General features: G+C 36.2%; 5 protein-coding genes, 1 long non-coding RNA gene and 1 pseudogene across 8 annotated transcripts; 4 read left to right on the top strand and 3 right to left on the bottom strand.

Annotated features, from left to right (window-relative positions):
• The first annotated feature begins 311 nt into the window (after positions 1-311).
• On the top strand, positions 312-1,228 carry LOC106414638 (vacuolar iron transporter homolog 1-like). The gene has a single exon (XM_013855259.3). It carries the CDS (start codon positions 414-416, stop codon positions 1,014-1,016), a length of 603 nt encoding a protein of 200 aa, XP_013710713.2. The 5' UTR covers positions 312-413; the 3' UTR covers positions 1,017-1,228.
• Positions 1,229-3,145: 1,917 nt separating this feature from the next.
• On the bottom strand, positions 3,146-11,319 carry LOC106414339 (eukaryotic translation initiation factor 5B). Of its 2 annotated transcripts, XM_048738068.1 has the most exons (13): positions 10,342-11,135; positions 9,103-10,230; positions 8,507-9,036; positions 8,326-8,433; positions 8,150-8,250; positions 7,952-8,042; positions 7,760-7,870; positions 7,595-7,660; positions 7,450-7,509; positions 6,777-7,334; positions 6,556-6,690; positions 6,329-6,445; positions 3,146-6,211 (listed from the first exon to the last, which is right to left on the bottom strand). In XM_048738068.1, the coding sequence occupies exons 2-13, from the start codon at positions 10,202-10,204 to the stop codon at positions 6,149-6,151; spliced, it is 3,042 nt and encodes a 1,013-aa protein (XP_048594025.1). In that variant the 5' UTR covers positions 10,205-10,230; positions 10,342-11,135; the 3' UTR covers positions 3,146-6,148. The 2 variants fall into 2 exon arrangements, with proteins under 2 accessions (XP_048594025.1, XP_048594024.1); XM_048738067.1 differs by lacking the exon at positions 3,146-6,211 and having other exon boundaries at positions 6,263-6,445; positions 8,507-10,230; positions 10,342-11,319.
• A 240-nt stretch (positions 11,320-11,559) lies between these two features.
• LOC106425887 lies at positions 11,560-13,337 on the top strand. 2 transcript variants are annotated; one of them, XM_013866608.3, is made up of 2 exons: positions 11,560-11,694; positions 11,886-13,337. In XM_013866608.3, exon 2 carries the CDS (start codon positions 11,917-11,919, stop codon positions 13,066-13,068), a length of 1,152 nt encoding a protein of 383 aa, XP_013722062.2. In that variant the 5' UTR covers positions 11,560-11,694; positions 11,886-11,916; the 3' UTR covers positions 13,069-13,337. The 2 variants fall into 2 exon arrangements, with proteins under 2 accessions (XP_013722062.2, XP_013722063.2); XM_013866609.3 differs by having other exon boundaries at positions 11,603-11,823.
• A 3,939-nt stretch (positions 13,338-17,276) lies between these two features.
• Positions 17,277-18,033, bottom strand: LOC125577154. Its single transcript, XR_007315468.1, has 2 exons — positions 17,907-18,033; positions 17,277-17,738 (listed from the first exon to the last, which is right to left on the bottom strand). It is a non-coding gene; the product is annotated as an uncharacterized LOC125577154 (long non-coding RNA).
• Positions 17,960-20,811, top strand: LOC106407046 (annotated as a pseudogene).
• A 1,956-nt stretch (positions 20,812-22,767) lies between these two features.
• LOC106414126 (wall-associated receptor kinase 1-like) lies at positions 22,768-26,192 on the top strand. Its single transcript, XM_013854836.3, has 3 exons — positions 22,768-24,335; positions 24,422-24,595; positions 24,915-26,192. Exons 1-3 carry the CDS (start codon positions 23,486-23,488, stop codon positions 26,099-26,101), a joined length of 2,211 nt encoding a protein of 736 aa, XP_013710290.2. The 5' UTR covers positions 22,768-23,485; the 3' UTR covers positions 26,102-26,192.
• A 251-nt stretch (positions 26,193-26,443) lies between these two features.
• LOC125575555 lies at positions 26,444-27,132 on the bottom strand. Its single transcript, XM_048737526.1, has 3 exons — positions 26,957-27,132; positions 26,729-26,881; positions 26,444-26,630 (listed from the first exon to the last, which is right to left on the bottom strand). The coding sequence occupies exons 1-3, from the start codon at positions 27,130-27,132 to the stop codon at positions 26,444-26,446; spliced, it is 516 nt and encodes a 171-aa protein (XP_048593483.1).
• Positions 27,133-27,627: the final 495 nt, after the last annotated feature.

Genomic DNA, 27,627 nt, shown 5'->3' with positions numbered 1-27,627 from the left:
ATCATTTTACGGTAGCTTTACAATCGATGTCGCAGGCATACAAAACAGGTGAGAATAATCATATAAGTAGTAAAAATTTAAAGATCCGTATCACACACAATGAAACCATCACACTAATTCCATTTTACATTGCGTCTCTGAATATATTTAAGATAATTAATATTTTTGAAGAAATTATTTTCGAGTCCAATATAGTAAAATTATTTCCATTAGTGATGATGATGGACATATATATATATTAATCGTCGACTCTACCACATTTTTTTTTATAAAATGTTAAAAAATTATATTTTACAAAAAGATAAAATTTCACACAAAATCTCTCCATAAATAGAACTCAACCTAGGCGTGTCTTCTTCCACATTTCATTAAATATTCTCTATCTCATAAAAACCAAATCAAAAGATTTAACAATGGAGTCCTACAACGTGAACAACAGCTTGAACATAGACATGGAGAAAGATCAAGAAACGGCTTTCGATTACTCAAAACGATCTCAATGGCTACGAGCTGCCGTGCTTGGGGCCATCGACGGTCTTGTCTCAACGGCTTCACTTATGATGGGTGTCGGTGCGGTTAAGCCAGACTTCAAAACCATGATTTTAACCGGGTTCGCCGGCTTAGTTGCCGGAGCTTGTAGCATGGCGATAGGAGAGTTTGTCTCCGTTTACTCTCAGTACGACATAGAAGTGGCTCAAATAAAGAGAGAGAACGCAGGAGATATAGAGAAAGAAAAGCTTCCGAACCCGATGCATGCGGCTGCTGCGTCTGTTATAGCGTTTTTTCTGGGAGCGGTTGTGCCTTTATTAGCGGCTGCGCCTGTGAAAACGTATGAAGTGAGGGTTGGAGTGATTGTTGCGGCGGTGACGTTGGCTTTGGTTATGTTTGGGTGGTTAGGAGCGGTTTTGGGGAAAACACCGGTGGTTAAGTCGTCGGCTAGGGTTCTGATTGGAGGATGGTTAGCTATGGCGATTACGTATGGTTTGACCAGACTGTTTGGATCACTTGGTCTGTGATAGTTTGTGCGTGTGTTTCATGCAATACAAAATAAGCGGTTACGTTTTTTTCATATACGCAACCAAAGAATATTTCATATGGCAAGAAACTTTGGAATATATGGATGATGGATCCGTGACTTGTTTCTAGATTTATGTAAAGCAGTATGTTATATAAATCTGTCCAATGGTGTTTTTCTTAATGAATGATAAGTGTCACGTTGAATCTTCAACACATGCATCACTAATCATCACAAGGCAAAATTTCCGTAAATTTTGCTTCCATTTGCTATCCGATTTTGGTTTTATTCCAAAAATTACGAAATTTTCCACCCGTTAGAATTTAACACTATATTATCAACTTGAGCCGAATTATATTTATCCCTTTCGTTCTTGCTTATGAAAATAAAGTGGGTGTGGATGAATTATTTTCGATTTTAAACTCCTTTAGACTAGAAACACAAATGAGCTCCATCCCAAAAAGAAGAACGATATCAACACAACAGATCCATAACATAAGAGTTTTAGCCTCTTCGACCACAAAAAAACTTGTCACGACAAATCAATGATACTATTGGAAGCATTGTCGTGTTCTATAATGTTATATGCATTATTCCAATTTGTGAACGTAAACCTGCTGGATTGTGTGTAAACCCAGTAACCCACACATCCTCGTGAAAAGGAAAATGGAACATGTGGCATTTTGAAACATAGTATACTAGGTGATGATCCGCGCCCTGCGCGGGGTGAATGGTCTCTGCGCGGGGTGAATGGTCTAAACGAGATTATACATTTTAACCTATAGTTATTGAAAAGGTAAAACAAAAAGTGGCATATTATACTTGGTATAGATTAGCAGAAGTAACGTTTGATATAATGATTAATTCAAAGAAAACCAATTTGGGATTGGAAGTTAATTTACTCGATGTTTCAGTTAAAAAACAAGTTTACTGGAGTGTCCGGATAACGATAATCTTATTATGGTCGAGAAACAGTAATTGTCCTATTATCAAAGTTGTATCGTTATATTTTAGTAAAATTATACTGATTCCGGAGTACATAAAATTTATAAAAGAATAGAAATAAATTGAAGTAAATAATATTAGGTCGGAAAAAAAAGTAAATAATATGAGTTTACAAATTTAGTGGGGTGATTAGGACTCGAATTTGTAAAAGAGGCCTATTATTGAACTTTAATATTGATTGTGACTCAAAATACATATGAGTCTCTTTTAATTTATCTTTTATTTAAAAAGGTGTTTTTACTAAAAAATCTCGAGGGTACACGAGATAAGGGGCTACGGTTAAGCCTCTCCGCCCGATCTATCTTCTCATCACCTGAGAAATAAACATATTTCATTAACTAAGCTCAATCCCAATATATAAGAAGACTAAAAGCTGAATCGAGTAACTCAAGTCTCAGGGAATTTGAACCGATGAATTGTAGATCGACAAAGGCCCTATCAACAAACCTCCTGAATATTTGTTAATTTCTAGATGCATCGAGGACACAGTAAGCTTTCAATATAATCACTTATAGTCCCCATATTATTTGAAGTACTGTATTTTGTCGACTTCGTGAAGCCGCAAGTGGTATATCTTAGTGAAAAGAAAGAGCTGGAAAAGACTCCTGCAATTAAAACCGGAGAAGTGTGTACTGACTATCGCTCCTGACAAAATATCTCCTGAAGTTTGTTTAATTCGTTGACGCAGCGGTTACATGGTAAGATTTCAATTTATATTCTTATATAAATCTGAATGATCTGAATTACTGAATTGATTATAAGATTATTTATTTGGCGTTTATTTTAGTTTCCATTTACATGAAGTCGCAAAAGGTGTATCACATTCATCGTGGACAGGTTAGATTCCGACCTTATCGTTTATGGGTAATATATATTGCTTGAAATTTATTAACAATCACATGGAGGATAAAGTTGATACTTGATGATAAAAAGATAGTAGTAAACTTAAAATAAATAGTCGTTATCAATAAAAGGCAACAATTGCATACTGAAATAAAATATAACTCCAAGAATGATCATGAACATACCAACATAGAACTTTGGATGAGTTTATATACACATAGACAAAATGAGTTTATATACACATAGTCAAATATCATGAACATACCAACATAGAACTTTGGATGAGAAAGACCAAGAATGATCCAACGGAAGTTGGCTAGACAAATGTAGTTACAATCATTGATCAGTTCAATCTTGGAAACAACATATGATTCAGATAACTTGATATGTTAGGTGTCAAGGAAAAATTAAACAGAATCTTAGAACATTGTTGTCTCATTAAAGGATCAAACTGTGAAACCAGTCCTTTCTAACCGATGTATGGATTTTGTCTCCCTACAATATAATAACAAATGAAAGCATCAGATAATAAACACATAATTTGCTTACGATTTAAAGAATATACATCATAAGAAACCTAATTTTTTCGTCTACGAAAACCATTCAATGGTTTCTCCAGTAGGAGCCAAGTACTACTTCCAAAGTTTTATGACATTCACCATAATCTTCTACAAAAACTTTTTGGCTTCAAGTCAGAAATGAAATTCATGCTTAATATATTTTTGCTAGTTTTGAAACGTGTAGTTTGTGATATTGTAGCTATATGGATGATATGATATATATATATATATAGTAACTGATAGGGTTTTAACCCACGAGATTTGAAAAAATAAATAATTTTCGCCATAAAGCAATATTACAAATCCCTAATTGTTAGTAGATTTCCAGACAAGTATAGAAAGTAATATACACTGAGTGATAAAATTAAGGAAGTCTACATTAAGAATGACATATTCTTTAAACTGAATCGGAAAATTTAAATTTCCAAATTTAATGTCTGTCAACATTTATGTTAATTACGTAATCAAAAAGTCTTGTAATCAAAATTAAGAGATAGCCTAGAAAATTTTAATACAGTTTCACCAATTTTTGAATGTATTTTACTATCACTCAAGATTGCTTATAAATTTTTTATATACGACACTTTGATTTTACAATATAAATTTATTTATATTTCCAGTTTCAAATTAAATTTTACTCACATATATAATTGTCTCTAAATAAACCAAAATAAATTTCACAAACCAAATAATTATAGAAGAACATAATTATGAATCGTTTATACATTCCAGACCTTAAAAAATGTCATGTATAATTCATAAATCGTAGAATATTCATATTATAACAATATGAATCGTATATATGGTCAAAATATCATTTGTGACTATAAATATCAGATAATCCTATTAATTTCGCATAACATTATAATCTTAGATTTCCAGACATTATAGAAAGTCTTATATGCAAGGAGCAAAAATAAAGAAAGTCCATAATAAAATGATATTTGACTTTAAACTTAATCAGAGAGGAATGATATAAATTACCAAATTTATTGTCTGTTACCATTTAATATAATTTCGAAATCAAAAAGTCTTGTTGCAAAATTTAAGGGATTGAAAAAATTTAATATGAAATTCCTTTTCAGATGTATTTTACAATCACGCAAGATATTCAATAGATTTTTTATAGACGACATTTTGATTTTACAATTTAAAAAGTTTATATTGATGCTTTTAAAATAAATTCCCAAAAAAAAATCATGTATCCCATAATAATCCAAAAATATTAATCAAAATAGATGTCACCTAAAGAAGTTTTATAGAAGAACGTAATTCTGAACCGTTTATATTTTCCAGTCCTAAAAAAGGTCATGTTTTATTTATGAATCGTAAAGAACATGAATCTTATAAAACATGAATCGTATATATATAGTAAAAACCTCAACAATTTTTATTAAAACAAAATTATGTATGATAGCTTCTATGAAATAATACAGCATACACATCGAAGAATCCACTAATATTATACTAAAAATTTGTAAAATAATGAAGCATACACATCGCTCAATCCACTAATATTATGCTAAAAATATAGATAACTATATTTTACCGTTCTTTTTGTGGCTATATATGTTTTGTTCGATAATTATTAAAATCCATTGAAGTGAGTAACTATACCTTGAAATGGTTCATGTTATATATGCAAGGCTTCTTCTCACTGATCAAAGAGAGATAATGTTGTAGGTCATAACCATCGGTTACGTCTCTCTTTGACCAATAGAAGAACGAAAGTTAGCTTACTGATGTTTCCACGCAATGGTTATCTCGGGTATTGTCTACGTTTTTAGTAATGCAATAACAACTCATATAGTATAGTAATATAATCTCTTCATATTATTAAATTTAATGAGCAATGGCATTATATGTAATTAGTCTAGGCAATAAAGGGCTATTTAATAAAGGGTGTGAGAATGATTCTCATGATGACACATAGGAAATGGCATTTTTGTTAATCACACATGGTGATAAGGTTAATTGTTTAAAATGCTCCTCAAATAATAAAAAAGGGATATTAAACAAAAAGCAATACAGAGAATTCAAGTAATCTCCTTTTTTGTTCACTGGAATTATACTTTTCATTAATAATGTACCCTGAACAAAAAAAGATTTACAAGACCAGACCCAGTAAATAACAAGGAAGCATTAAAGTAAGATCATGCTAACAAAGTAACAATGCACATCTAATTTCTTCATCCAAAAATATCTCTCAACCACAAGGGAGAGTTAGCAGCAACATAAGATTGAGAACGTCCCTGACTAATGACACTAACAGTAACAGCAATCTAAAAATACTTTTTTTTTTATGTTCTGTTCTCACTTTTTTATGATGTCGAAAAATAGGTAAATAAATACTTTTAGTTTTCTTTTCATTGTGCTTAACTGCTTATTGCTTAAAAGTAATTTAGAGGTTTCCAAAAAAAAAAAAAAATTAGAGGCTATAGCAAATTCATGTTGTCACAACATTCATCAAAACATGACAGTAGACGAGAAAACATTCAGCCATAGTATTAGCCTGCATATAATCTTTTAAAGACACAATGGGAGAGTTAATTGATCGCATAACATGTCTAGGGACATTTGGAAAATGTTTAAAATATCAAAAAAACCGAAACAACAATAAATCAGCAAAGACTACAAGAACAAAGGAAACCGAGCATGTCCCTCTCAAATCTTCAGTGTAACTCTCTATGCTTAGCTTGAAAATGAATCTGAGGGCAAGAAGAACCTATTGTATCTTGAACAACATTTTAAGTTTCAAAACAAGCTTCAACTCGTTCTTCAACTCATCCTGCAATCAGGAGGCTTTAGGGTTTCAGTTTGAGTTATGATTAACACACAATTAATTTTCCGAACAATATTTTCGACAAAAATGCCTGGAGAACAAGAGAGACTTGTCAAACCTTACCCTGTAGAGTGTTTTGAGTATGTCGATGGATCTCCTAGAAATATGACTGACAAGCTCGTCTTCTATATCAAAGTCCTCCCCAAACATTTTCTCTTCTCCAGGGTTAGAGGCAACGATCTGGTATAAACAATTAAACATTGTTTTTTTTTAACAATTTCAAATGCAAAAAAATGATGAAGATAAAAGGGTAAGTGATGAAGAGAAGAAAGGGATGTTAGTTCTCATACCTTAATAGCAACCTGCTGGCCTTTCTTGGCATCGTCAAGTGGCTTCTTGTCTTTGTGAATAGATGCAACTCGACCAAGGTCCACAAACACTCTCGACTTCCCAATCTCTTTTAGAAAGCACATGGGAGTTCCAACCTAAACCATGAAAGACCATTGTTAGAATTTAGAACAAGAGGAAATGTGTGTGTACATAGAGAACCTGATGAGAAAATAGCATATACCTTGAGTATACCATCGATGACCTCGACTCCAAGGATGATTGGGTTTCCTCTTTTGAAGACATGGTTTGGTAAAATCTTAAGGACACATGGAAACACTACTTCAGATGCTGTTTCTTTCCTTTCTTCATCTCGGACATCCTTGACATAACCCTTGAACTGATCAAACAGATGATAGATAATATCAGCGGAGAGGATCTTGACTCCCATGTTGTCAGCTAGTTCGCGAGCCTCAGTAGTTATCTTCACGTCAAAAGCCAAAACCGTAGCGTACTCTTTCTTCTTCTCTAGCATTACACCGGCCTTCATGATATCCTTTTTATGCACTGGTCCTAGGCCAATACCACTTACAGGTATTTTTACATCTGGTGACTTCAAGAACTCTAGTAATGCTTCCAAAGATCCTAACGTTGAAGCTTGTACGTAAACTCCTTCACCACTTTTGTCAACCAAGCTCATGACTGACTTCATATCTTCCATGGCTGTTTTCTTGGCTTCGTCCACGTCCACATCAGGTCCAATCACATGTAAGGAAGTACCAGCAACGGCGTGTTCAAGGCCCTTTTAAATAACAAAATGTGGAAGTATTGGTTCAGAATGTGCTCAAAGTTTCAAAAGCATAATGAACAGTGCATGCTAGTAATAAAGACTAAGGTGTATTGTAAGAGATAATTACCTGTGCAGTTATCTTGATACATTGCGCAGCCTTTACTTCTCTATGATGCTGATATGTACCCTGAAAAAGAAGCTCATTAGCACAAACCATGTTTCACTAGGAATAAAAGTAAAAAAAAGGTAAGGAATGTTCTATCTAAAAGTACCTTCACACGTAGCTCTTTCATAGGATGAGGAGTCAATAGTGATCTGACAGTTGTTATAATTGGTCCCTGAAATAGTGGAAAAAATGAAACAAAACAATAAAATCAAGTTTCCAGTTTTAATGATATACTTGGCACATGACCTGTTTAGGTGAAGTTTCAACATACCTGTGACCCACAAGCAACGATTTGATCACCTTCATGGAGTACACCGTTGACCAAAACAACATCAATTGTTGTACCATGGCCTGGAATAACTTTGACCTCAAGGACGGTACACTGTTCAACCATTACAAGAAAAGATAAGAATGCTGTAATATTGCAGAATTAATGCGTTACCTAAAGAGAAAAGATACAAACCTGCACTTTGTCAACAAATGTAAGTTTCTCAACCATTGTTTTCTGAGACCACATAACCAAATATAGCAACATATCTGGAATCCCTTCCCCACTGAAACATCAAATATTCAAAACCAATCCATTAGTTTGCACGGTTGACCTCATTAACCTCAATGTTAAACTATAATTAGTGAAAAGACAATAAAAAAAATTTCATACCTAATAGCACTAGTAGGCACAATACTGAAAGTGTCTCCCATTTCTTTGTTCTTGTAATAAATCTCAGTGTTGAGTCCTTGTTCTTTGAACTGGGTTATAACCTAACACCAATGAAACCACACAGTTTATAGCATATAAATACACATCTTTATCAAACCTCTAAACGTATAACTTACCTGAGTAAGCCTCATGTTAAATTCAATAACCACATCTTTGGATTGCAGTGCCAGAGCCTTCTCTATAGGAGCATTCTTGCATGTTTTCCACCCATATAGCCTATCCACCTGCAAGTTATACGCTTTAGATTACCACACATCAAGTAACAATACAGAAAAAAAAACAACATCCCACTCTCACCTTATTCAAGGCAACAATGAACTCTGTGTTCCTCTTTCTCAAAAGATTAAGAGACTCTATAGTTTGTGGCTCTAGACCATGCATTATATCCACCACTAGAATTGCAATGTCACACAAGTTTGAACCCCTTGACCGTAGATTTGAGAATGACTCGTGTCCTGGCGTATCAATAACAAATAGACCTGGCACCTTGAGTTTTGCATCAGGTCTTAACTCCTTGGTCCTCTCACGGATGTTTTCTGCAGGGAAATAAGTTGCACCAATCTGCTGAGTGATACCTCCTGCTTCTCCTTCCTGAACATTTGTTCCTCTGATGCAATCCAACAGCTTGGTTTTACCAGTATCAACATGGCCCATGATGCAGCAAATGGGAGACCGAAGACTTTCTTTAGCAACTTCATTAACTTCTGAGTCATTACCCCTTTTAGTAGCATCCTTTGGCCTAGTAGCATCATCCACCTTAGGTCTAGATTCTTTTGGCTTGTCTGCAACTTCAGCCTTCAATGCTAGTCTATCAGAGGTGACAGGACCTGTATTGTAACCTAGATTAAAAAACAGACAAGGGACAAAAGAATTAGTGTTTAGTTTATCCTCACCTGAACAATGGGCCTTTGCAGCAGTGTCTTTTATCTCTTTCTTAACCACAAGCCAAGGTGCATCTTCCCGATCATCATAATCACCCATTATATCAACAGAATCATCACTTTTTGCTTCCCAATCATCCTCCTCATCACCAGCTTCTTGTTTCTTTTCCTTGACAGCTGAATCTATGTCATGCAACGTAGCTGTTACATTTGCATGATCTTTCACCTGGACAGAACCAGAGTCGTTTGCTTTTGTCCGAGCTGGTTTTCTTTTGTTGCCGTAAACAGGACGCTTTGAGGAATCACCCTGTTTGTCTGAAGCAAGAAGCATTCCAGCATCAGACAACATCTTGTTCTTGAAAGCCTTGTCCCTCTTCTGCTTCTCAGTTAGAATCCCTCCCTCTTGCTTCTTCTTCAGCATCTTCTCCTTTTCCCTTATCTTCCTCTTCTGTTTAATCTCTTCAGCTTCCCTTTCTCGCTCTTCCTGAATTCGTCGCTCCTCTTCCTCTTTCCTCAGCTTCTCTTCCTCTTCCTTCTTCTTCATCTCTTCGGCTTCTTTCCTCCGCGCAACCATCTCTTGCATCTCTAGAATGTGTTTAGGAACTTTCTTATGAGGCTGTGATGGCTCATCCTTAGCCTCCACGGAAGAAGCATACACTTTCTTGTCCTTGTCCTTCTTCTTTTTCCTTTTCTTTGATGAAGCTGACAGGACAGTCTCTTCTTCTCCATCCTTTGAGCAATCTGAAGGTGCAACTAGTTCAGGTTGTGCTGGTGAAACAGGAGTTATCCCAAGTTCTGCAAGAATCTTGTCCAAATCTTCTTCTTCATGTGCAGTCTTTCCACTCTTGTTCTTCTTCTTTTTCTTACTCCTTGAGTTTTCCCCAAGATCCTCACTCTTACTATTAGTTTCTTCGGTAACTTGTCTTCCAAGCATTAACTCATCACTCAATTCAACATTAACATCATCCTCTGCCTCTTCGTTGTAATCTTCAATACCAAGCAGATCAAACCTTACATTATATGATTTATTCTTAGGGTTTTCACCTCCCTTGAAGGACAAGGCAAAGGGATGATCTTCGTCTCCTCTACACGCGCTCGTGTTCTTCCGATCCATTGATAAAACTCAAAGATGAATGTATTCTGTGATTAACCAAAAAGCATACAATCAAAGTATCAGATTTCAACAGATTCTCGAATCACAAACAATCAGAGCGAGAGAGAGAGATGAATATATAGAAGAAGAAGATTTACCTTTTTCTCTGATCGGTTTCGCTTCATATTATGACAAAACAAACAAGGAAGATTTAAGTAAACACCAAACAAGTTTCCGAATAGTATTAGGACTTGTGTTTGTCGGAGAATAAGTAAGTCGGTCGTTCGTTGCAGACAAGTTTTGAGCTTTTAGGGTTTCTAACGCGTGTTGGTTTTGTCGCGTTTTTATAAGGTGATGAAAGCGTGTGGTAGTTAGGTTGAATAGTTAAACGAAGCGTTTTCGATTCTTTGAGTATTTCCGAAAAGATTTCTATTTTATAGTTTACAAAATTTCAATATTAATTTTAAAATTATTTGTATTTTATTTTATGGTCCTTATATTTGTTATAATTAATGTAAATCCATAAAAAAATTTATGAAAAAGTAGCACATATATAAAAATATTACAACAATATTAATTAATTAAATCTTACACTATAATATAAAATTATAAATAAAATACATAATTAAATATTAAACTGCAATAAAAATACCACAATAAACATAACATCTTATAATTTTGTAACAGCATTGCATTTTTTAAAATCGAATAGCTCTACCCTCGTTCTAACTTTTCAAACCAAATACACTCTTTGTTCTAATCATGTAGCGAATTGAATTAGAAATTACACTTTTAAGTTGGTTCTACACAAAATTTATATTGCAATATGGTAAAGATTCTCATACACACAATTTCCAACTTATTTCATGCATGAATATAAGAGTAAATCCTATGCAACATTTTGAAAAAGTTGATCTCATCACTTTTAAATTTCCTCCGTGCTTGTATCCGATTAGAGAACCTTCTGGCCGCCTCAGATATATCACATTCTTTATCCAATCAACGTCTAAAATTTGAGAAAACCATTTGTCCTTTTTTTTTTTAAAGGTCAGAATCTTTTAACTAATTTATTACTTTATTTATCGATTAGCTTTATAGAAAAGTAATGATAATAATTGTTTATGTGCAACTGGTATCATGGAATAATATTTCTGTCCAACAATCAATGAGGATCAGTTGTATTGTATCAAAGACAATTTGTGTGTTCATTCAAATAATTGAAATAAAAAAAAGAAACAATCTCACCAATGATTATATAGTGGAATTCCTCAACCATACAAATCACCAGAGTCCAATCACAAGGCATCACTTTGTCATTTCAATAAAGTAAAATTTATAATTATACTAAAATAAAGAAATAGTGGAGCTAAAATAATAAATTTGCCAGAAGTTTGGACTTGAAAATAAATAAAAGTTTCACACAAAAGAAGAGCTTTTTTTGGCATATCCTCACAGAGAGAGAGAAGAAGAAGCTGACCGGAGAAGACGAAGCAAGTTCGAAACTTTCGTCTGTGAGTTTTACTTCCTTTCCTCCTTTACTCATCTCCCACATTAGCACGCTTAGTATTCTCCATCCTGATCTTGATTCCACCGCTAAAGTCTCGACCTTTTTGTACAGTCACTTGAGATTTCGCATTCAGGTGATAAAAAGGTTTATACTTTACCACTCACTGATCTTCTCTGACGAGTTTCTCTCGCGTAGGAATCGATTTACGGTGGTGGGTGTGTGAGTAATGGACGGGAAGCTTCCTCAAGGAGTTGCTGTTCGTGGTGGAGCTTCTTCCTACGGAGGATTCGATCTTCAAGGCCCCCTGAGCCAGCATCTCCAAGGTCTTCCCTTTACTATGGTTTCAGGACAAACCTGTGGTCATCACTTGTCTGAGCAGCATAAAGGCGAAAGAGAGAGTGATGATGATGAACAACCAAGTTTCAACGAGGAAGCAACTAAAGGGTCTCCATGGCAGCGAGTGAAGTGGACTGATAAGATGGTGAAGCTGTTGATAACCGCTGTGTCTTATATAGGTGATGACTCGTCTATGGATGGTGGCGGTAGAAGAAAGTTTGCTGCTTTACAGAAAAAGGGCAAGTGGAAGTCTGTTTCTAAGGTTATGTCTGAGAGAGGCTATCATGTTTCGCCTCAGCAGTGTGAGGATAAGTTTAATGATTTGAATAAACGTTATAAGAAGCTTAACGATATGCTTGGTAGAGGAACTTCTTGTCAGGTTGTTGAGAATCCTAAGCTTTTGGATTCTATTGGGTATTTGAATGATAAGGAGAAGGATGATGTAAGAAAAATCATGAGTTCTAAGCAGTTGTTCTATGAGGAGATGTGTTCTTACCACAATGGGAACAGGTTGCATTTGCCTCATGACTTTGCTTTGCAGCGCTCGCTTCAGGTTGCGCTTAGAAGCAGAGATGATCAGCATCGAGTTGAGGATCTTGATGATGAGGATCATGATGGGGAAGGTGATGAGCATGATGATGATGTTGACCATGGGGATTGTAGGGTTGTTGGTGGTCCTTTGAAGAGGGCGAGACAGAGCCATAGCCATAGCCATGAAGGTGTTGATCATCAGGGCCATGTGAATTCTCTGGAATGCAATAAGGTCACTTTGGCTCTACCTCAAGGTGGGGCTGAGAGTGGGAGGTCAGCTTCTGTTCAGAAGCAGTGGATTGAGTCTAGGACTCTCCAGCTAGAAGAGCAGAAGCTTCAGATTCAAGTTGAATTGCTGGAATTGGAGAAACAGAGATTCAGGTGGGAGAGGTTTAGCAAGAAAAGAGATCAAGAGCTAGAGAGAATGAGGATGGAGAATGAGAGGATGAAACTTGAGAATGATAGGATGGGACTGGAGTTGAAACAAAGGGTGCTGGGTGTTGAGTTATAACGGAATTAGCTTTTTGTGTTTTCTTTCTTTCTTGATTGGTATATAGAGCTTCGCTAAAATGAAGACTAGTTTTGTGTTATTGTAAGCTTTTTTTTTTTGATTGAAATGATCTCGAGACTTTGATGTGAGAGATCATTGTGGTTGCATGCAGTGAGGAATGATTTGTTTAGGAAAAGCACCTCTTGGTCACTTTCTTCATCATTCTGATGTATTATTATCTCTGACATGTTAATCCGATTTTCCGAATGTAACAAATGTTTCATTTTGTATTTGAAAACCATGGATTGTTCCCATTCAAATCTCTCCTTTTGTTCCAGCATCTCCTCCTCGTTTTGCGTACTTGATATCCCCAAGCCAACATGCAAAAGTGACTCCAAAATTTTTACAAAGGTAAAACCAACATTTTTTTTTTTGGTTTTTGGTCTTTTCCTCCAACAAAGAGTGAGTTGGTAGTAATCATACCTGTAAAGTCTTACTGTCAATGGTATAATGGCGCAACAGTAGTCCAAAAAGAAGTTTCATTTGATACAGCCTAGGATGATGACTCATTATCCATAGATGCCTCAACTCTAGCATGTCTTCGAGTAAGCAATATTATTTCTTTCGAGGTTGAGTCAAGGGACAACCAGTATGACTCCCATGGTTGAAAGGCACAGTAACCAAGCTGCATAGTAGGTCAAAGCTCCTCATATCCATTCCTTTACAGGAATCTCATTTCACTTAATTTAGTTTTTACTCGGGCCATTAGTATATATTATTCCAACATCAATGCTGAAGGAAATAACTGCAGAGCTTGAGACCTTGAGAGAGTCACAAAAAAAGAAACATCAGTGGTCGGATCAGAATCCTGACTTTTACTTGATAAGGAACAAGTGATCAAATAATAATGAGACTGGAATTCATAATGTTAAATACTCATCTGCTGTCTGAGTATAGCCCTTCTTGGAGAGTCGTGGTGGTAATGTCATTTGAGAAGCAACTGGGTTTTCGAGAACAATGCGAATTGTCAATGTGTTAGTAGCCAAAATATATTGCTTTATATGTTTTTAGTGATTGATCAACATGTTTCTTGAGCTCGTGGATAATGTATTTTTCTTGATTATTTTTCTAGGTGAGTAGAGAAATGCATAATCTATTATTATGTTCTCTCTCTCTCTCTCTCTCTCTCTCTCTCTCTCTCTCTCTCTCTCTCTCTCTCTCTCTCTCTCTCTCTCTCTCTCTCTCTCTCTCTCTCTCTCTCTCTCTCTCTCTCTCTCTCTCTCTCTCTCTCTCTCTCTCTCTCTCTCTCTAGAGCTATAGAGGCTGACAAAAATTCAGATTATGCATCGTATATTTAAGTAAACTCTTTATATCTGGCCAATTTGTTTTATAAAATGATCATAAACAAGAGACACCACAAACTTATTAAATGGACACTAGGAGAAGGAGTGGCATAGAGGTGTCTGGTTCTCACATGGTACACCAAAATACTCATTATTCATTGGAAAGCCGCTCTCATTTATTCTTTGCTTGCAAATATTCATCGGCTATTTGGACGACAGTAGTGTCAGGGATCCTTATGACGCAACACTCTACTGAATAGGAAAGAAACCTGGAGATTACTTAGTCAACCACTCTCACATGACCAAAGCTGTTCCTCTTCAGACTCACGTTCCAAGCTGCTCTCTATCATATATTGAGAGAAAGAAACTGCAGGAAGGACGGCGAAAACCCAAGACCAGCAGAGCTAATCATTGAGATGATTGACAAGAATGTGAGAAACAGACTACAGTTACTGATGATGGCTGGTCCACAAGCACATTGATGGAATCCAGCAATGGTACAAGACGCGTCCCTGCGGAAGTCACTAAAACATTGCGCCTGTTTTTACTACATTAGACCATTTCCAATGACTTACTCTATTTTTTACTCTAAAATAGAGTAACTCTATAATAGAGTTTAAGTTTGCTCCAATGGTACTCTAAAATAGAGTAGAAAATAGAGTAATGAACAAAAAAAAAATAAATTACTCTATATTTAGAGTAAACCTATTTTTTACTCTATTATAGAGTGAGAAATAGAGTACCATTGGAGCATTTTTTACTCTAAACTCTATTTTAGAGTGAAAAATAGAGTGGAGTTGGAGATGCTCTTAGAACATCTTTTGATTCCACATTAGATTGAACTTGCATCTGATTGTAAACACGTTTTTTGGTTAAATATAATTTTACATTCATTCAAAAACAAAAGACACTAGGAAAACCCTAAACTATTTGAACAAGCTATCTATTTGTTTTTACATTTCAATTTGTTTGCGAACTGCTAGAAACATCAGTACTAATGTTCATAATTCCCCTGAACTTGTATGCTAGCCGCTAAACTTTAGAGTTCTTTCGCTCATTGTTGTGATTTCATGTCATGTCACTGCATTACCATTGTGGTTACAAGACAACTCAAGAAAGAAAGAAAGAAAGAGTGGCATGTAGATAATAGGGTGATTTGGAGTCTGAATGCTGAAGGTAGGCTCCATTGTCAGGGCAATCGTAACAATTTTTCATCATTTCGGTCTCCCCTGGCCCCTCCAATGGCACTCACAGACTTCACAGTACACTTCACTTCATGTCTCCTTTCTTTTTTACGTTGCCCTCCCCCGCTGGTGTTCAAGAAAAAAGGAAGAAAAAAACTTTGTCCTCCCCCGCCAATGGTCTGTCTCGATATCTCCTCTAAAGATAAGATCATGACATCCCTTATATATTAAAGGAGAAGCATTGTAATAAATGCATTCACACTATAATAGACACGTGGCAGCCTCACAATGATTTGATAATAAATATGTTAACGCGTTCACACTATATTCATAAATGTGTTCACACTATATTCATAAATATGTTCACACTATATACTTTGTATTTTTTTTTGAATATAAAACTCATATGCATGGTTCCAATAAAACTTTGGATTTTTCGGTTCGAATCAAAACAAATAACGAATCAAAAGCTAAACTATATATATATTATTTTTATTGTTTACCGATAAAGTTGGGCAAAATATTTATAAGTTTTGATTCAATTCGTTATCCTTTTTGAATTGAGCCAAAAAATATGGATATCCGTAACTTTACGAAGCAAATCAACTACTACAATTAAAGAAAAGCAAATCACAAATACCAATATTTTTAGGAGCGATTATCAAATTCGATCTATTATATGCATATATATACATATATGTACAGAATTTTATATATATATATATATGTTATATATATTATAGTTTATATAAGTTTTACAATATTTTTATAAATTAAATTTATTATATTAGGTATTAAAATTTAAAAAGTAAATAATATTTTATTTTTGTAATAAAACGTTATTATTAAATTTTCAATTATTTTTTAAATTTTATTTACGGATCAAATCGGATATTCTTTAAAATTCTAAATCATTTCGAATATCATAGTCACCGACTATCCAAGTGGCTAAAGATTGAATCGACATGAATGCCTCCAAATACTCGGATATTCGATCTGTGCCCACAACTATTTATGGATACAGTTGAGTTTTTTATTTAAAAAAATTCACTAATGTCAAGGCCTTTTAATTTTTAATTAATTTTAATTTTATCTTACATGTATTATTTAGAACAAAAATGTCATTAATATTAATTAACAATATCTTTATATATTTGTCATTTATTTTTATATACTTTTACATACACATACATGTGCACCTTGAGGTGAGCACTTTATAAGTGTTTACCACTACTGAAGTATCTATTTTTTTTTTGGAAGTTGAAATATATTTTTTCTTAATGTTTCTTTCACTACCGACCAAATTGTAGTGAAATGATTAGTCTTAATAATTTTATTTTCTTTTTCTTGAACTATTATCCGTTTACAAACTATAATATGAAACTATTGATTCGACATGACGATTATCTAAAATTTATAACATAAAAATAAACAAATAATAATAGTTTTTGGTTTTTTACCAAAAAAAACTAAAAAATCAAACATTCTAACAGAATAAACCAAAAAATAAGTTAAAACTGAACCAATATCCAGATTAAACAGATTTAATGTGTTTTTATTAAAAATAACGAAACTAATAATCACATCCCGCGCAAGGCGCGGGTTATTACCTAGTGACTTATTATAACCTATTATGATCCTCTAGAATTATAATTAAAGGATTATGATACCATGTTATATAACTATGGGATAACATTATTGATATAGTTACCATAAAAGTAAAAGTCACATAATCATCAACGTCGTGGTCTTTGTGTCCTACAAAACTAATAATTGACAAACATTATTGGTCTACTTTTAGCAATTTGACCTCCTTGTTAATTATGAAACCTCCAATATTTTATATTTATACATAGTTTTGACCCACATAGATTTGGATCATACCTCCGCCACTGGTGGTTACAAGACAATTCAAGAAAGAAAGAAAGAGTGGGATGTAGATAATACGGTGATTTGGGTTCTGAGTGCTGAAGGCAGGCTCCATTGTCAGGGGCATAGTAACAATTTTTTCATCATTTCGGTCCCCCCTGACCCCTCCAATGGCACTCACAGACTTCACAGTACACTTCACTCCATGTCTCCTTTGTCTTTTACGTTGTCCTCCCCCGCCACTGGTCTGTCTTGATCTTTCCTCCAAAGATAAGATCATGACATGACTTATAACCTATTATTGATCCACTAGAATTATAATTAAAGGATTATGATAGCATGTTATATAATTATGGGATAATATTATTGATATAGTAATTACCATAAAAGTAAAAGTCACATAATCCAACTCTAAAAACATGAAAATACGTCATGGAGATATGTTTGTACGAATGAAATATACCTGGTAATCATCAACGTCGTGGTCTTTTGTGTCCTACAAAACTAATAAATGACAGAAACAAAAAGACATAGGATGCTAATTGCATGTGTTGGTACAATGACTTGGTATATAGTTTAAAACACTAGTATAGATGTGGCTCATAGAGAAACAAATTTAGAGAGACAGAGAGAAGGTGGAAGATGAAGAAGGTGCAGAGTCTGATCTTGGTGGCTATTTTCTTCTACATGGCATATACGGAGCCGGTCAATGGGACACCTCGCAAGGATTGCCAAACTAGATGTGGAAATGTCACAATTGAGTACCCTTTTGGAACTTCTCCAGGTTGTTACTATGCCGACGATCCTGATTTCGGTCTCACCTGTAACGAGACAGTTCAGAAGCTATTATTTGGAGATAACATTGAGGTAATCAACATTTCTCACAGTGGGGAGCTGCGCGTCATGGATAATATTTCCTATGTTTGCTACGATAACAAAGGAGATTTGACTGTTGAGTCTTCCTACAGTTACACGCTGGGTAATTTATCTCTCTCCCGCAAAAACAAGTTCAACGTAGTAGGCTGTAACGCTTTAGCACTTCTGACCACTATTGGACCGCAAAATTACTCAACTTGATGCGTGTCAACATGTAACTCTCCATGGACGGTAAAGGGAGACTGTAATGGTGCAGGTTGCTGCAGGACAGATGTCTCTGTCCCGTTTTACAACTATTCTTCATTCGAAACTATCCCATCTCGTTTGGAGAACATGACTTCTGTGCATAAATTTAATCCTTGCACATATGCCTTTCTCGCCGAAATTGGTACTTTTCACTTTGATGCTTTGGAAGATCTTAAGAATCTAAGGAATGTCAAAGAGTTCCCTGTGGTACTGGATTGGTCTATTGGAAACCAGACATGCGAGCAAGTTGGAAACAGAAGCATATGCGGTATGTATAACAACACATGTTTCAATTCTATTCGTGAAATAGGGTACAACTGCAAATGTTTAGAAGGTTATGAAGGGAATCCTTACCTTTCAAACGAACATGGTTGCCAAGGTACCCTTCTAATTGTTTTTTTTTTCTTTTTCTTCTTTTTTCTTTTGCGAGTTCATTGTTTTCCTGATACATCTCTGATTCTCTTTTTACTTGTGCCAGACATCAATGAGTGTACTACTAATAGTACTATCCATAAACATAACTGTTCGGATCCCGGCACCTGTAGAAACAAGGTTGGAAGCTTCTCTTGTAAGTGCCAATCTGGTTACCGCTTAGATGCCACAAATATGAGTTGCAAGCGTAAAGACTATGAATGGGCTACCATTCTTCTTGGTAATTAAGCTTCCCTCTGGACTTGTTCTGGATTCTTTTCTTAACTGAAAAAGAAAGAAAGAAAGAAAAACTTACTCTAGTCATCTATGTGTGATGTGATCAGGAACAACCATCGGCTTCTTGTCCATCACGCTTGTTGTTAGCTGTGCGAAACAGAGAAGGAAGCACCGGAAGATGACTGAGCTCCAACAAAAATTCTTCCAACAAAATGGTGGCGGCATATTAGTACGGAGACTCTCAGGACCAGAGACATCAAATGCTAATATACAAATCTTTACGGATGAAAGCATGAAGGAGGCCACTAATGGTTATGAAGAAAGTAGAATCCTTGGCCAGGGAGGCCAAGGAACTGTCTACAAAGGGGTATTGCCAGATAACTCCGTAGTTGCAATAAAGAAAGCTCGGCTTGGAGGAGACATCAGCCAAGTAGAGCAGTTCATCAACGAAGTGCTAGTACTTTCACAAATCAACCACAGGAACGTGGTCAAGCTCCTAGGCTGTTGTCTGGAGACTGAAGTTCCCTTGCTTGTCTATGAGTTCATTAACAGTGGCACCCTTTCCGATCACTTGCACGGTTCCTTGTTTGGTCCTTCTCTTACATGGGATCAACGCCTGAGAATAGCCGTGGAGATAGCTGGAACTCTTGCTTATCTGCACTCTTCTGCTTCTATTCCAATCATCCACCGAGACGTCAAGACTGCTAATATTCTCCTCGATGAAAACTTAACTGCAAAGGTAGCTGACTTTGGTGCTTCAAGGTTGATACCGATGGATAAAGAGCAGCTCACAACCATGGTGCAAGGAACTCCAGGATACTTAGACCCAGAATACTACAACACAGGTCTGCTAAACGAGAAGAGTGATGTTTATAGCTTTGGGGTAGTTCTCATGGAACTGCTCTCAGGTCAAAAGGCATTGTGCTTTGAAAGGCCACAGCAGTCAAAACATCTGGTGAGTTACTTTGCTTCTGCCATCAAAGAGAATAGGTTGCACGAAGTTATAGATGAGAAAGTAACCAACGAGAATAACTGGAAGGAGATAGAGGAAGCTGTCAGAGTTGCTATGGAGTGTACAAGAGTGACGGGAGAGGAAAGGCCACTGATGACGGAAGTAGCTGCAAAGCTTGAGGGCTTGAGAGTCACAAAAGCCAAACATCAGTGGTCAGATCAGTACCCTGAGGAGACTGACCACCTGGTGGGTGTTCATATCATATCGGTGCAAGAGGGTGGTAGTACCATTGACTATGATAGCATCAAGAATGTAGCAAGGCTACACACTGAACCTGGATGCTGATATTTATTATTCAAAACTCTATCAAAATCACATCTAAGTCTAGCAGGTGAGGTGTGTCCTTCAACATCATGTATTGTGACTATCTCTCTTTGCTGTCCGACTTTGTCGTGAAGGCTACATCTGACGCATTCAAGCTTTGTCTTGTTTTTGCTGTCATCTTCCTTTGAAAAATTATCCCTTTTATCTTATGTTGTTGGAGTTTATGATTTCTACAAAAGAGGATGTATAATTTCCTCTAGCTATTGTATTTAAACAAGTTGAAATATAATGAAATCAAGTAGTGTTCCAAAAACAAAAATCACATCATAAGTCTCTTTCTTTTCTTTAATGAGAAATGAAATTATTTCTTTATTGATTATCTCCTCTTTTGTCTTCTTAAACATTATAAAAACTAGAGATTAAAAATGAAAATTCGAGAACATTTAATCATACTGAGCTTGTATGCTAACCGGTAGCCATATGACATTGAGATACCACTATGCTTTACAAAACGATTTAAAAAGAGTAGTAGCATAAAAATAAAATAGATAAAAAATGTGATGTCATCTACCTACATTCTCTAGCGTCTGCTCTTCATGTCGGATTCAGCTCAGGCAACCAAACCGTAGGCTTGGTCAAGAGAAGGACTTTGGATTAATGAGTATGATATGCGTTGTCACATAGCTCCAAACCCATCACAAATGCGGTTAGCTGCTCATTCTCTCTCGCCCGTTCCGTGATCTCGCACCCGCACGCACACTCCAGCAAAGGATCATACTCCGGTAGCTCCACCCAAACTCTCCTCAGTGGATTGAGTCTAGGACTCTCCAGCTAGAAGAGCAGAAGCTTCAGATCAAAGTTGAGTTGCTGAGTTGGAGAAACAGAGATTCAGGTGGGAGAGGTTAGTAAGAAAAGAAATCAAGAGCTTGAGAGGATGAGAATGGAGAATGAGAGGATGAAACTTGAGAATGATAGGATGGGACTGGAGTTGAAACAAAGGGAACTGGGTGTTGAGTTATAACGGAGTTAGCTTCTTTCTTCTTTTTTTTCTTGATTTGTATATAGAGCTTCGCTAAAATGAAGACTAGTTTTGTGTTATTGTAAGCTTTGTTTTTGATTGAGATGATCTCGAGACTTTGATGTGAGAGATCATTGTGGTTGCATGCAGTGATGAATGTGAAGAATGTAGTGAGGAAGGATTTGGTTAGGAAAAGCACCTCTTGGTCTCTTTCTTCATCATTATGATGTACTATTATCTCTGACATCTTAATCCAATAATATCACTTATGTATTTTTCACCTCTCTTATCCACCTAAACAGTTTAAACCAAAGTATCAAGACATTCAAGAACATCAGTACTACTAAAGTTCACACTACGTATGCTAACTGGTAGACAATTTAGAGTTCTTGTGCAAAATCTCCGCTCATGGTTGTCATTTTATGTCATTGAAATACCGTTATGGTTACAAGACAACTCAAGAAAGAAAGATAATAGGGTGGTGATCCGCGGTCGAGTGCGGGAGGTAGGCTCCGCCCATTGTCACGGACTCACCGCCATATAAACAAAATTTTCAAAATTGGAGAAAGGTTTGCAATATTTATTTATTAAAATAGTTGGGCTTAAACGGGCCTTGATTTTCTCTCCGAAGCCCTTAGGGATCATCATCTCAAAAGTCAAGTCAAACAATAGAGACTTTTTTTTTAAAGAAAAGTCAAACAGTAGAGACTTCACTTCATTTTGGTCTCCCTTGTCTCTTTCGTTGTCCGGCCCCACCACTGGTGTGGTATGTCACAGTAACACAGTACTTCACTTCATCATCCGGCCCCTCCACATAAAGACACCATGGTGAAGTAGGTAATATTCTTATGCTTAGATATAAAGATCTCCACCAACTTCTTATAAGAAGCCTCTGCTTCATTGCAAATTTGTAATCGGTTAAAGATAGCAATTAGAGTTATTTAACTTTGAATTAATTACTCATAGTATCTAAATGTCATATATTCAATAATGGAAAAAAAAACCAAGGGAGATTAGACTATATAACCTTTGAAAAAAAATTATAATTCACTAAATAACCAAAATCTTACACTCTCTCTTTCTATCTCCCTCTACAAATCTAATTTCAATTTTTGTTTTGGTTATTTGGCAAATAAACCCAAAAACCAACTCGTAAAGTAACACTATAATTTTTTAATAGAAAATATCAAATAATAAGAAAAACTTCATTGCTAGTTTCTAATTAACAAAGTATCTAGATAATAATAAAAATAGAAAAATAGAAAAGTTGGAGAAAAGTGATGAAAAATAGAAAGAGAAAGAAAAAATTATCATTTGAGAAATTTTACAATATGTGTAAACCTATGATAGTTTATTTTTAAAAAATATTTAAAATTTAACTAGTGATAAAATTATACTCTTTCTGTATCAGTTTAACTGGTGTTTAAGGATTTTGATTTTGTTTCAAAATAAGTGATGGTGTCACAATTCTATGTAAAATTTAATGTCATTTGAAATTTTTTACCAATTATAAAATACTACATCTTTTTTATTGGTTGAATTAATTTTATTTAATGTTATTTTATATAACTAAAGACAATTACATAAAAGTTTATATTTTTTTGATATATGTGCAAAAACCGTAAGCATCTTTTAAAATGATACAGAGGGATGAACTAGTAAATTTACCTATGAGGTATTTGGTAGGTCTCTAACCAACGGACAAGCTCTAATAGAGAACGTGTTTACCTTTGAGATATTTGGTAGGTCTCTTACCAGGAGACATATCTATGAATATTTATGGTAACACCAACGTCTTGGTCTTTGAGGTCCTACAAAACTAAATGACAGAAACGAAGACGTTAAGGATACTAAATGAGTTGGTACATTGACTTGGCCTATAATTTTGGGACAATGAAAACAAGTGAACATCTCAAGACTGGAGGTTGGAGGAAACTCATAGAGAAATAAATTTAGAGAGAAAGAGAGAGGGGAGAAGATGAAGGTGCATGGTGTGTTCTTGGTGGCTGTTTTCTTCTACCTTGCATATACTCAGCTGGTCAATGGGCAACCTCACAAGGACTGCCAAACTAGTTGTGGCAACGTCACAGTTGAGTACCCTTTTGGCACTTCTCCAGATTGTTACTATGCCGACGATCCTGAATTCCATCTCACCTGTAACGAGAAAGAGAGGCTAGTATTTGGAGATAACTTTGAAGTCATCGACATTTCTCACAGCGGGGAGCTACGCGTCATGAACAATGTTTCATACACTTGCTACGACAGGCAAGGAGATTCGAGTGACGAGGCTTCCTACATTTACACGCTGGATAATGTATCTCTCTCCCACAAAAACAAGTTTAATGTAGTAGGCTGTAACGCTTTAGCACTTCTGAGCACTTTCGGACCGCAAAATTACTCAGCTGGATGCGTGTCAACATGTAACTCTCCATCGACGGAAAATGGAGACTGCAATGGTGCAGGTTGCTGCAGGACAGATGTCTATGTCCCGTTGGATAACAAAAAATTCCTCACAGTCTCAGCTCGTTTGCAGAACATGACTTCTGTGTATGACTTTAATCCTTGCATATACGCCTTTCTCGCCGAGAATGGTACTTTTCACTTTGATGCCTTGGGAGATCTTAAGAACCTACGGAATGTCAGCCAATTCCCTCTGGTACTGGATTGGTCTGTTGGAAACCAGACATGCGACCAAGTTGAAAACACAAGCATATGCGGTATGAACAACAGCACATGTTTCAATTCTGCTCGTGGGAAAGGGTATAACTGCAAATGTTTAGAAGGTTTTGAGGGGAATCCTTACCTTTCAAACAAACATGGTTGCAAAGGTACACTTCAAATTAGTTTTATCTTTTATTTTTTAGAGTTCATTGTTTTCCTGATACATCTCTTATGCTCTATTTCCTTGTGACAGACATCGATGAGTGTACTAGTAAAAGTACTATCCATAAACATAACTGTTCGGATCCCAGCACCTGTAGAAACAAGGTTGGAAGCTTCTATTGTAAGTGTCGATCTGGTTACCGCTTAGATACTACCAAAATGAGTTGCAAGCGTAAAGACTTTGGATGGGCTACCATTCTTCTTGGTAAGCTTCCCTCTGTACTTGTTGTTTTCCAGATGTAATTATCTCTATGTGCCGATGATGTTCATAGCTTTGGGGGTAGTCTTGAGCTTTATAGGGCTATAAACAATTTAAACTACATCTTAATAAAAAAATTTATAGTTTGAAAACCCTAGGAACTTTGTATATCTAACTTATTGAAAAATTGGGACCAAAGCAAGTTTAGCAAGGCTTTGGTATTTTATTTATGTGGATGCCGGTCCTGTCCCCTCGCTTGTCCAGGATATTTTATTTATTGAAAAAGAAAAAAACTTACTCTAATCATCTATGTGGATGTGTTTAGGAACAACCATTGGCTTCTTGTCCATCCTGCTTGCCGTTAGCTGTGTACGACAGAAAATGAAGCACCGGAAAAACAGTCAGCTCCGACAAAAATTCTTCGTACAAAATGGTGGCGGCTTGTTAGTACAGAGACTCTCAGGAGGAGAGACATCAAATTCTAATATAAAAATATTCACTGAAGAAGGCATGAAGACTGCAACCAATGGTTATGACCAGAGCAGAATCCTTGGCCAGGGAGGCCAAGGAACAGTCTACAAAGGGATATTGCCTGACAACTCCATAGTTGCAATAAAGAAAGCTCGGCTTGGAGACAACAGCCAAGTAGAGCAGTTCATCAACGAAGTGCTAGTTCTTTCACAAATCAACCATAGAAACGTGGTCAAGCTCCTAGGATGTTGTCTGGAGACAGAAGTTCCCTTGCTGGTCTATGAGTTCATTAACAGTGGCACCCTTTTCGATCACTTGCACGGTTCCTTCTCTAGTCTTTCTCTTACATGGGAACACCGCCTGAGGATAGCCTTGGAGATAGCTGGAACTCTTGCATATCTTCACTCATCTGCTTCTATTCCAATCATCCACCGAGACGTCAAGACTGCTAATATTCTTTTGGATGAAAACTTAACTGCAAAGGTAGCTGACTTTGGTGCTTCAAGACTAATACCGATGGATAAAGAGCAGCTCACTACCATGGTGCAAGGAACTCTAGGCTACTTAGACCCAGAATACTACAATACGGGGCTGCTAAACGAAAAGAGTGATGTTTATAGCTTTGGGGTAGTCCTCATGGAACTGCTCTCAGGTCAAAAGGCATTGTGCTTTGAAAGGCCACAGTACTCTAAACATCTGGTCAGTTATTTTGCTTCTGCCATAAAAGAGAATAGGGTGTATGAGGTCATTGATGAGAAAGTGATGACCGAGGATAACAAGATGGAGATCAAGGAAGTTGCAAGAATTGCTGTTGAGTGTACAAGACTGATGGGAGAAGAAAGACCAAAGATGAAGGAAGTAGCTGCAGAGCTTGAGGGATTAAGAGTCACAAAAGACAAACATCATTGGTCCGCTCAATATCCCGAGGAGACTGAGCACTTGGTCGGTGTTGAAATCATATCGGCGCAAGGGGGTAGTAGTACCACTGACTATGATAGCATCAAGAATGTAGCAACGTTGCACATTGAAGCTGGTCGCTGATATTTCTTAGTCAAAACTCTTATCAAAATCACATCTAAGTATCTTTGTTTTGTTTTATTGTAATAAAAAAATGAAGTCAGTCATTTCTTTATTGGTTCTCCCCTCTTTTGTCCTCTAAAACATTATAAAAACTAAGATTATCTAACATGAAAATTCAAAAACATTTAACCATGTTAATAACTCCAATTAGCTTGTATGATAACCGGCAGCCATATGACATTGAGATACCACTATGGTTAAAAAACCAAGAAAGGAAGAAACACGATTTAAAGAAGAGCAGCATAAAAGTAAAATAGATAAAAAAAAAAAATGTGATGATCATCTACCTACTTCCAAGATTCTTCAGCGTCTGCTCTTCATGTCCGATTCAGCTCGGGCAACCAAACCGTAGGCTTGGTCAACAGAAGGACTTGGATCCATGAGCATGATATGCGTTGTCACATAGCTTAGATCCTTGTCCAAACCCATCACAAACGCAGTAAGCTGCTCCTTCTCCCTCGCCTCTTTGGCCCGTTCCGTGATCTCGCACCTACAACCACCGCACGCACACTCCACCAAAGGATCATACTCCGACAGCTCCCCCCCAAACTCTCCTCAGTTTCCTAAAATATACCGCCAAGGAGTCACATCGCGATTCTCTGACGAAGCTGGTAGATCCTCATATCGACGTTAGGAACGAATATCGTACGGAGATCTTCCCATGCTTTATGCGCAGTTTCAGCGAAATGCACGTAGTTTCGAAAGTTTTCGCTCACCGAGTTCATCATCCAGCTCTTAACCCTAGCGTCACATACTTTCCATGGTTGGTATAGCGGCTAGGAAGGGTCCGGCGTCCCGATAGTGCCGTGACAGAACCTGGTTTTGTTCTTGCTTCCGAGAAACTCAAGAAAATGGTTATTCCAGATGAAGTAATTGTCGCCGGCTTGGTTGAGTATAACCATAGGAAGGTTTTCGTCGGGTTGATAATCGGGATTAACATAGTAGGGAGATCGGGGATTGACTTTTTGAGATAGGCTCATACTTTCAGCCATCGTCGCTGCTCTAGAAGCTTTGTATACTACTTTTCGTTTGTTACTTTCTAGGGTTTCCTTTTCATCCCGCTCGCAAAGATAATTAATTAGCTCAAAATCTTAATTATTTTATTATCAAACAATAGCGCGTAAATGGGCCTTGGATTTCCTCTCCTTAGCCCGAAGCGTCATGGATCATCATCCCATAAGTCAAGTCAAAAACGGTTTGTTTCACCGTTTGTTTTTTCTTTTCAACAATTTGTTTCACCGTTTGTTATCTCCGTTTAACTGATCCATCCAAATTTTATAGGACTGCTTATTTATCTATTTAAATGGTTCATTTTTACGTTTTCGCAGAAAAATGCATTTTGCATTTTTTGCAGAAAAACATATTTTTGCATTTTTGCGCAAAACGCATTTTTGCATTTTTGACAAAAAAATATGTCTTTGCGTTTTTGAGTATTTGGCAGAAAAAACGTTCTTGTGTTGTTAACAGAAAAATATGTTTTTTAATTT

The sequence above is a fragment of the Brassica napus genome, chromosome A8 (assembly GCF_020379485.1).
Source record: "Brassica napus cultivar Da-Ae chromosome A8, Da-Ae, whole genome shotgun sequence".
In the NCBI taxonomy this organism is placed as follows: Eukaryota; Viridiplantae; Streptophyta; class Magnoliopsida; order Brassicales; family Brassicaceae; genus Brassica; species Brassica napus.
The sequence above is the reverse complement of the archived record's forward strand: the minus strand, read 5'-3'. Positions and strand labels throughout refer to the sequence as shown.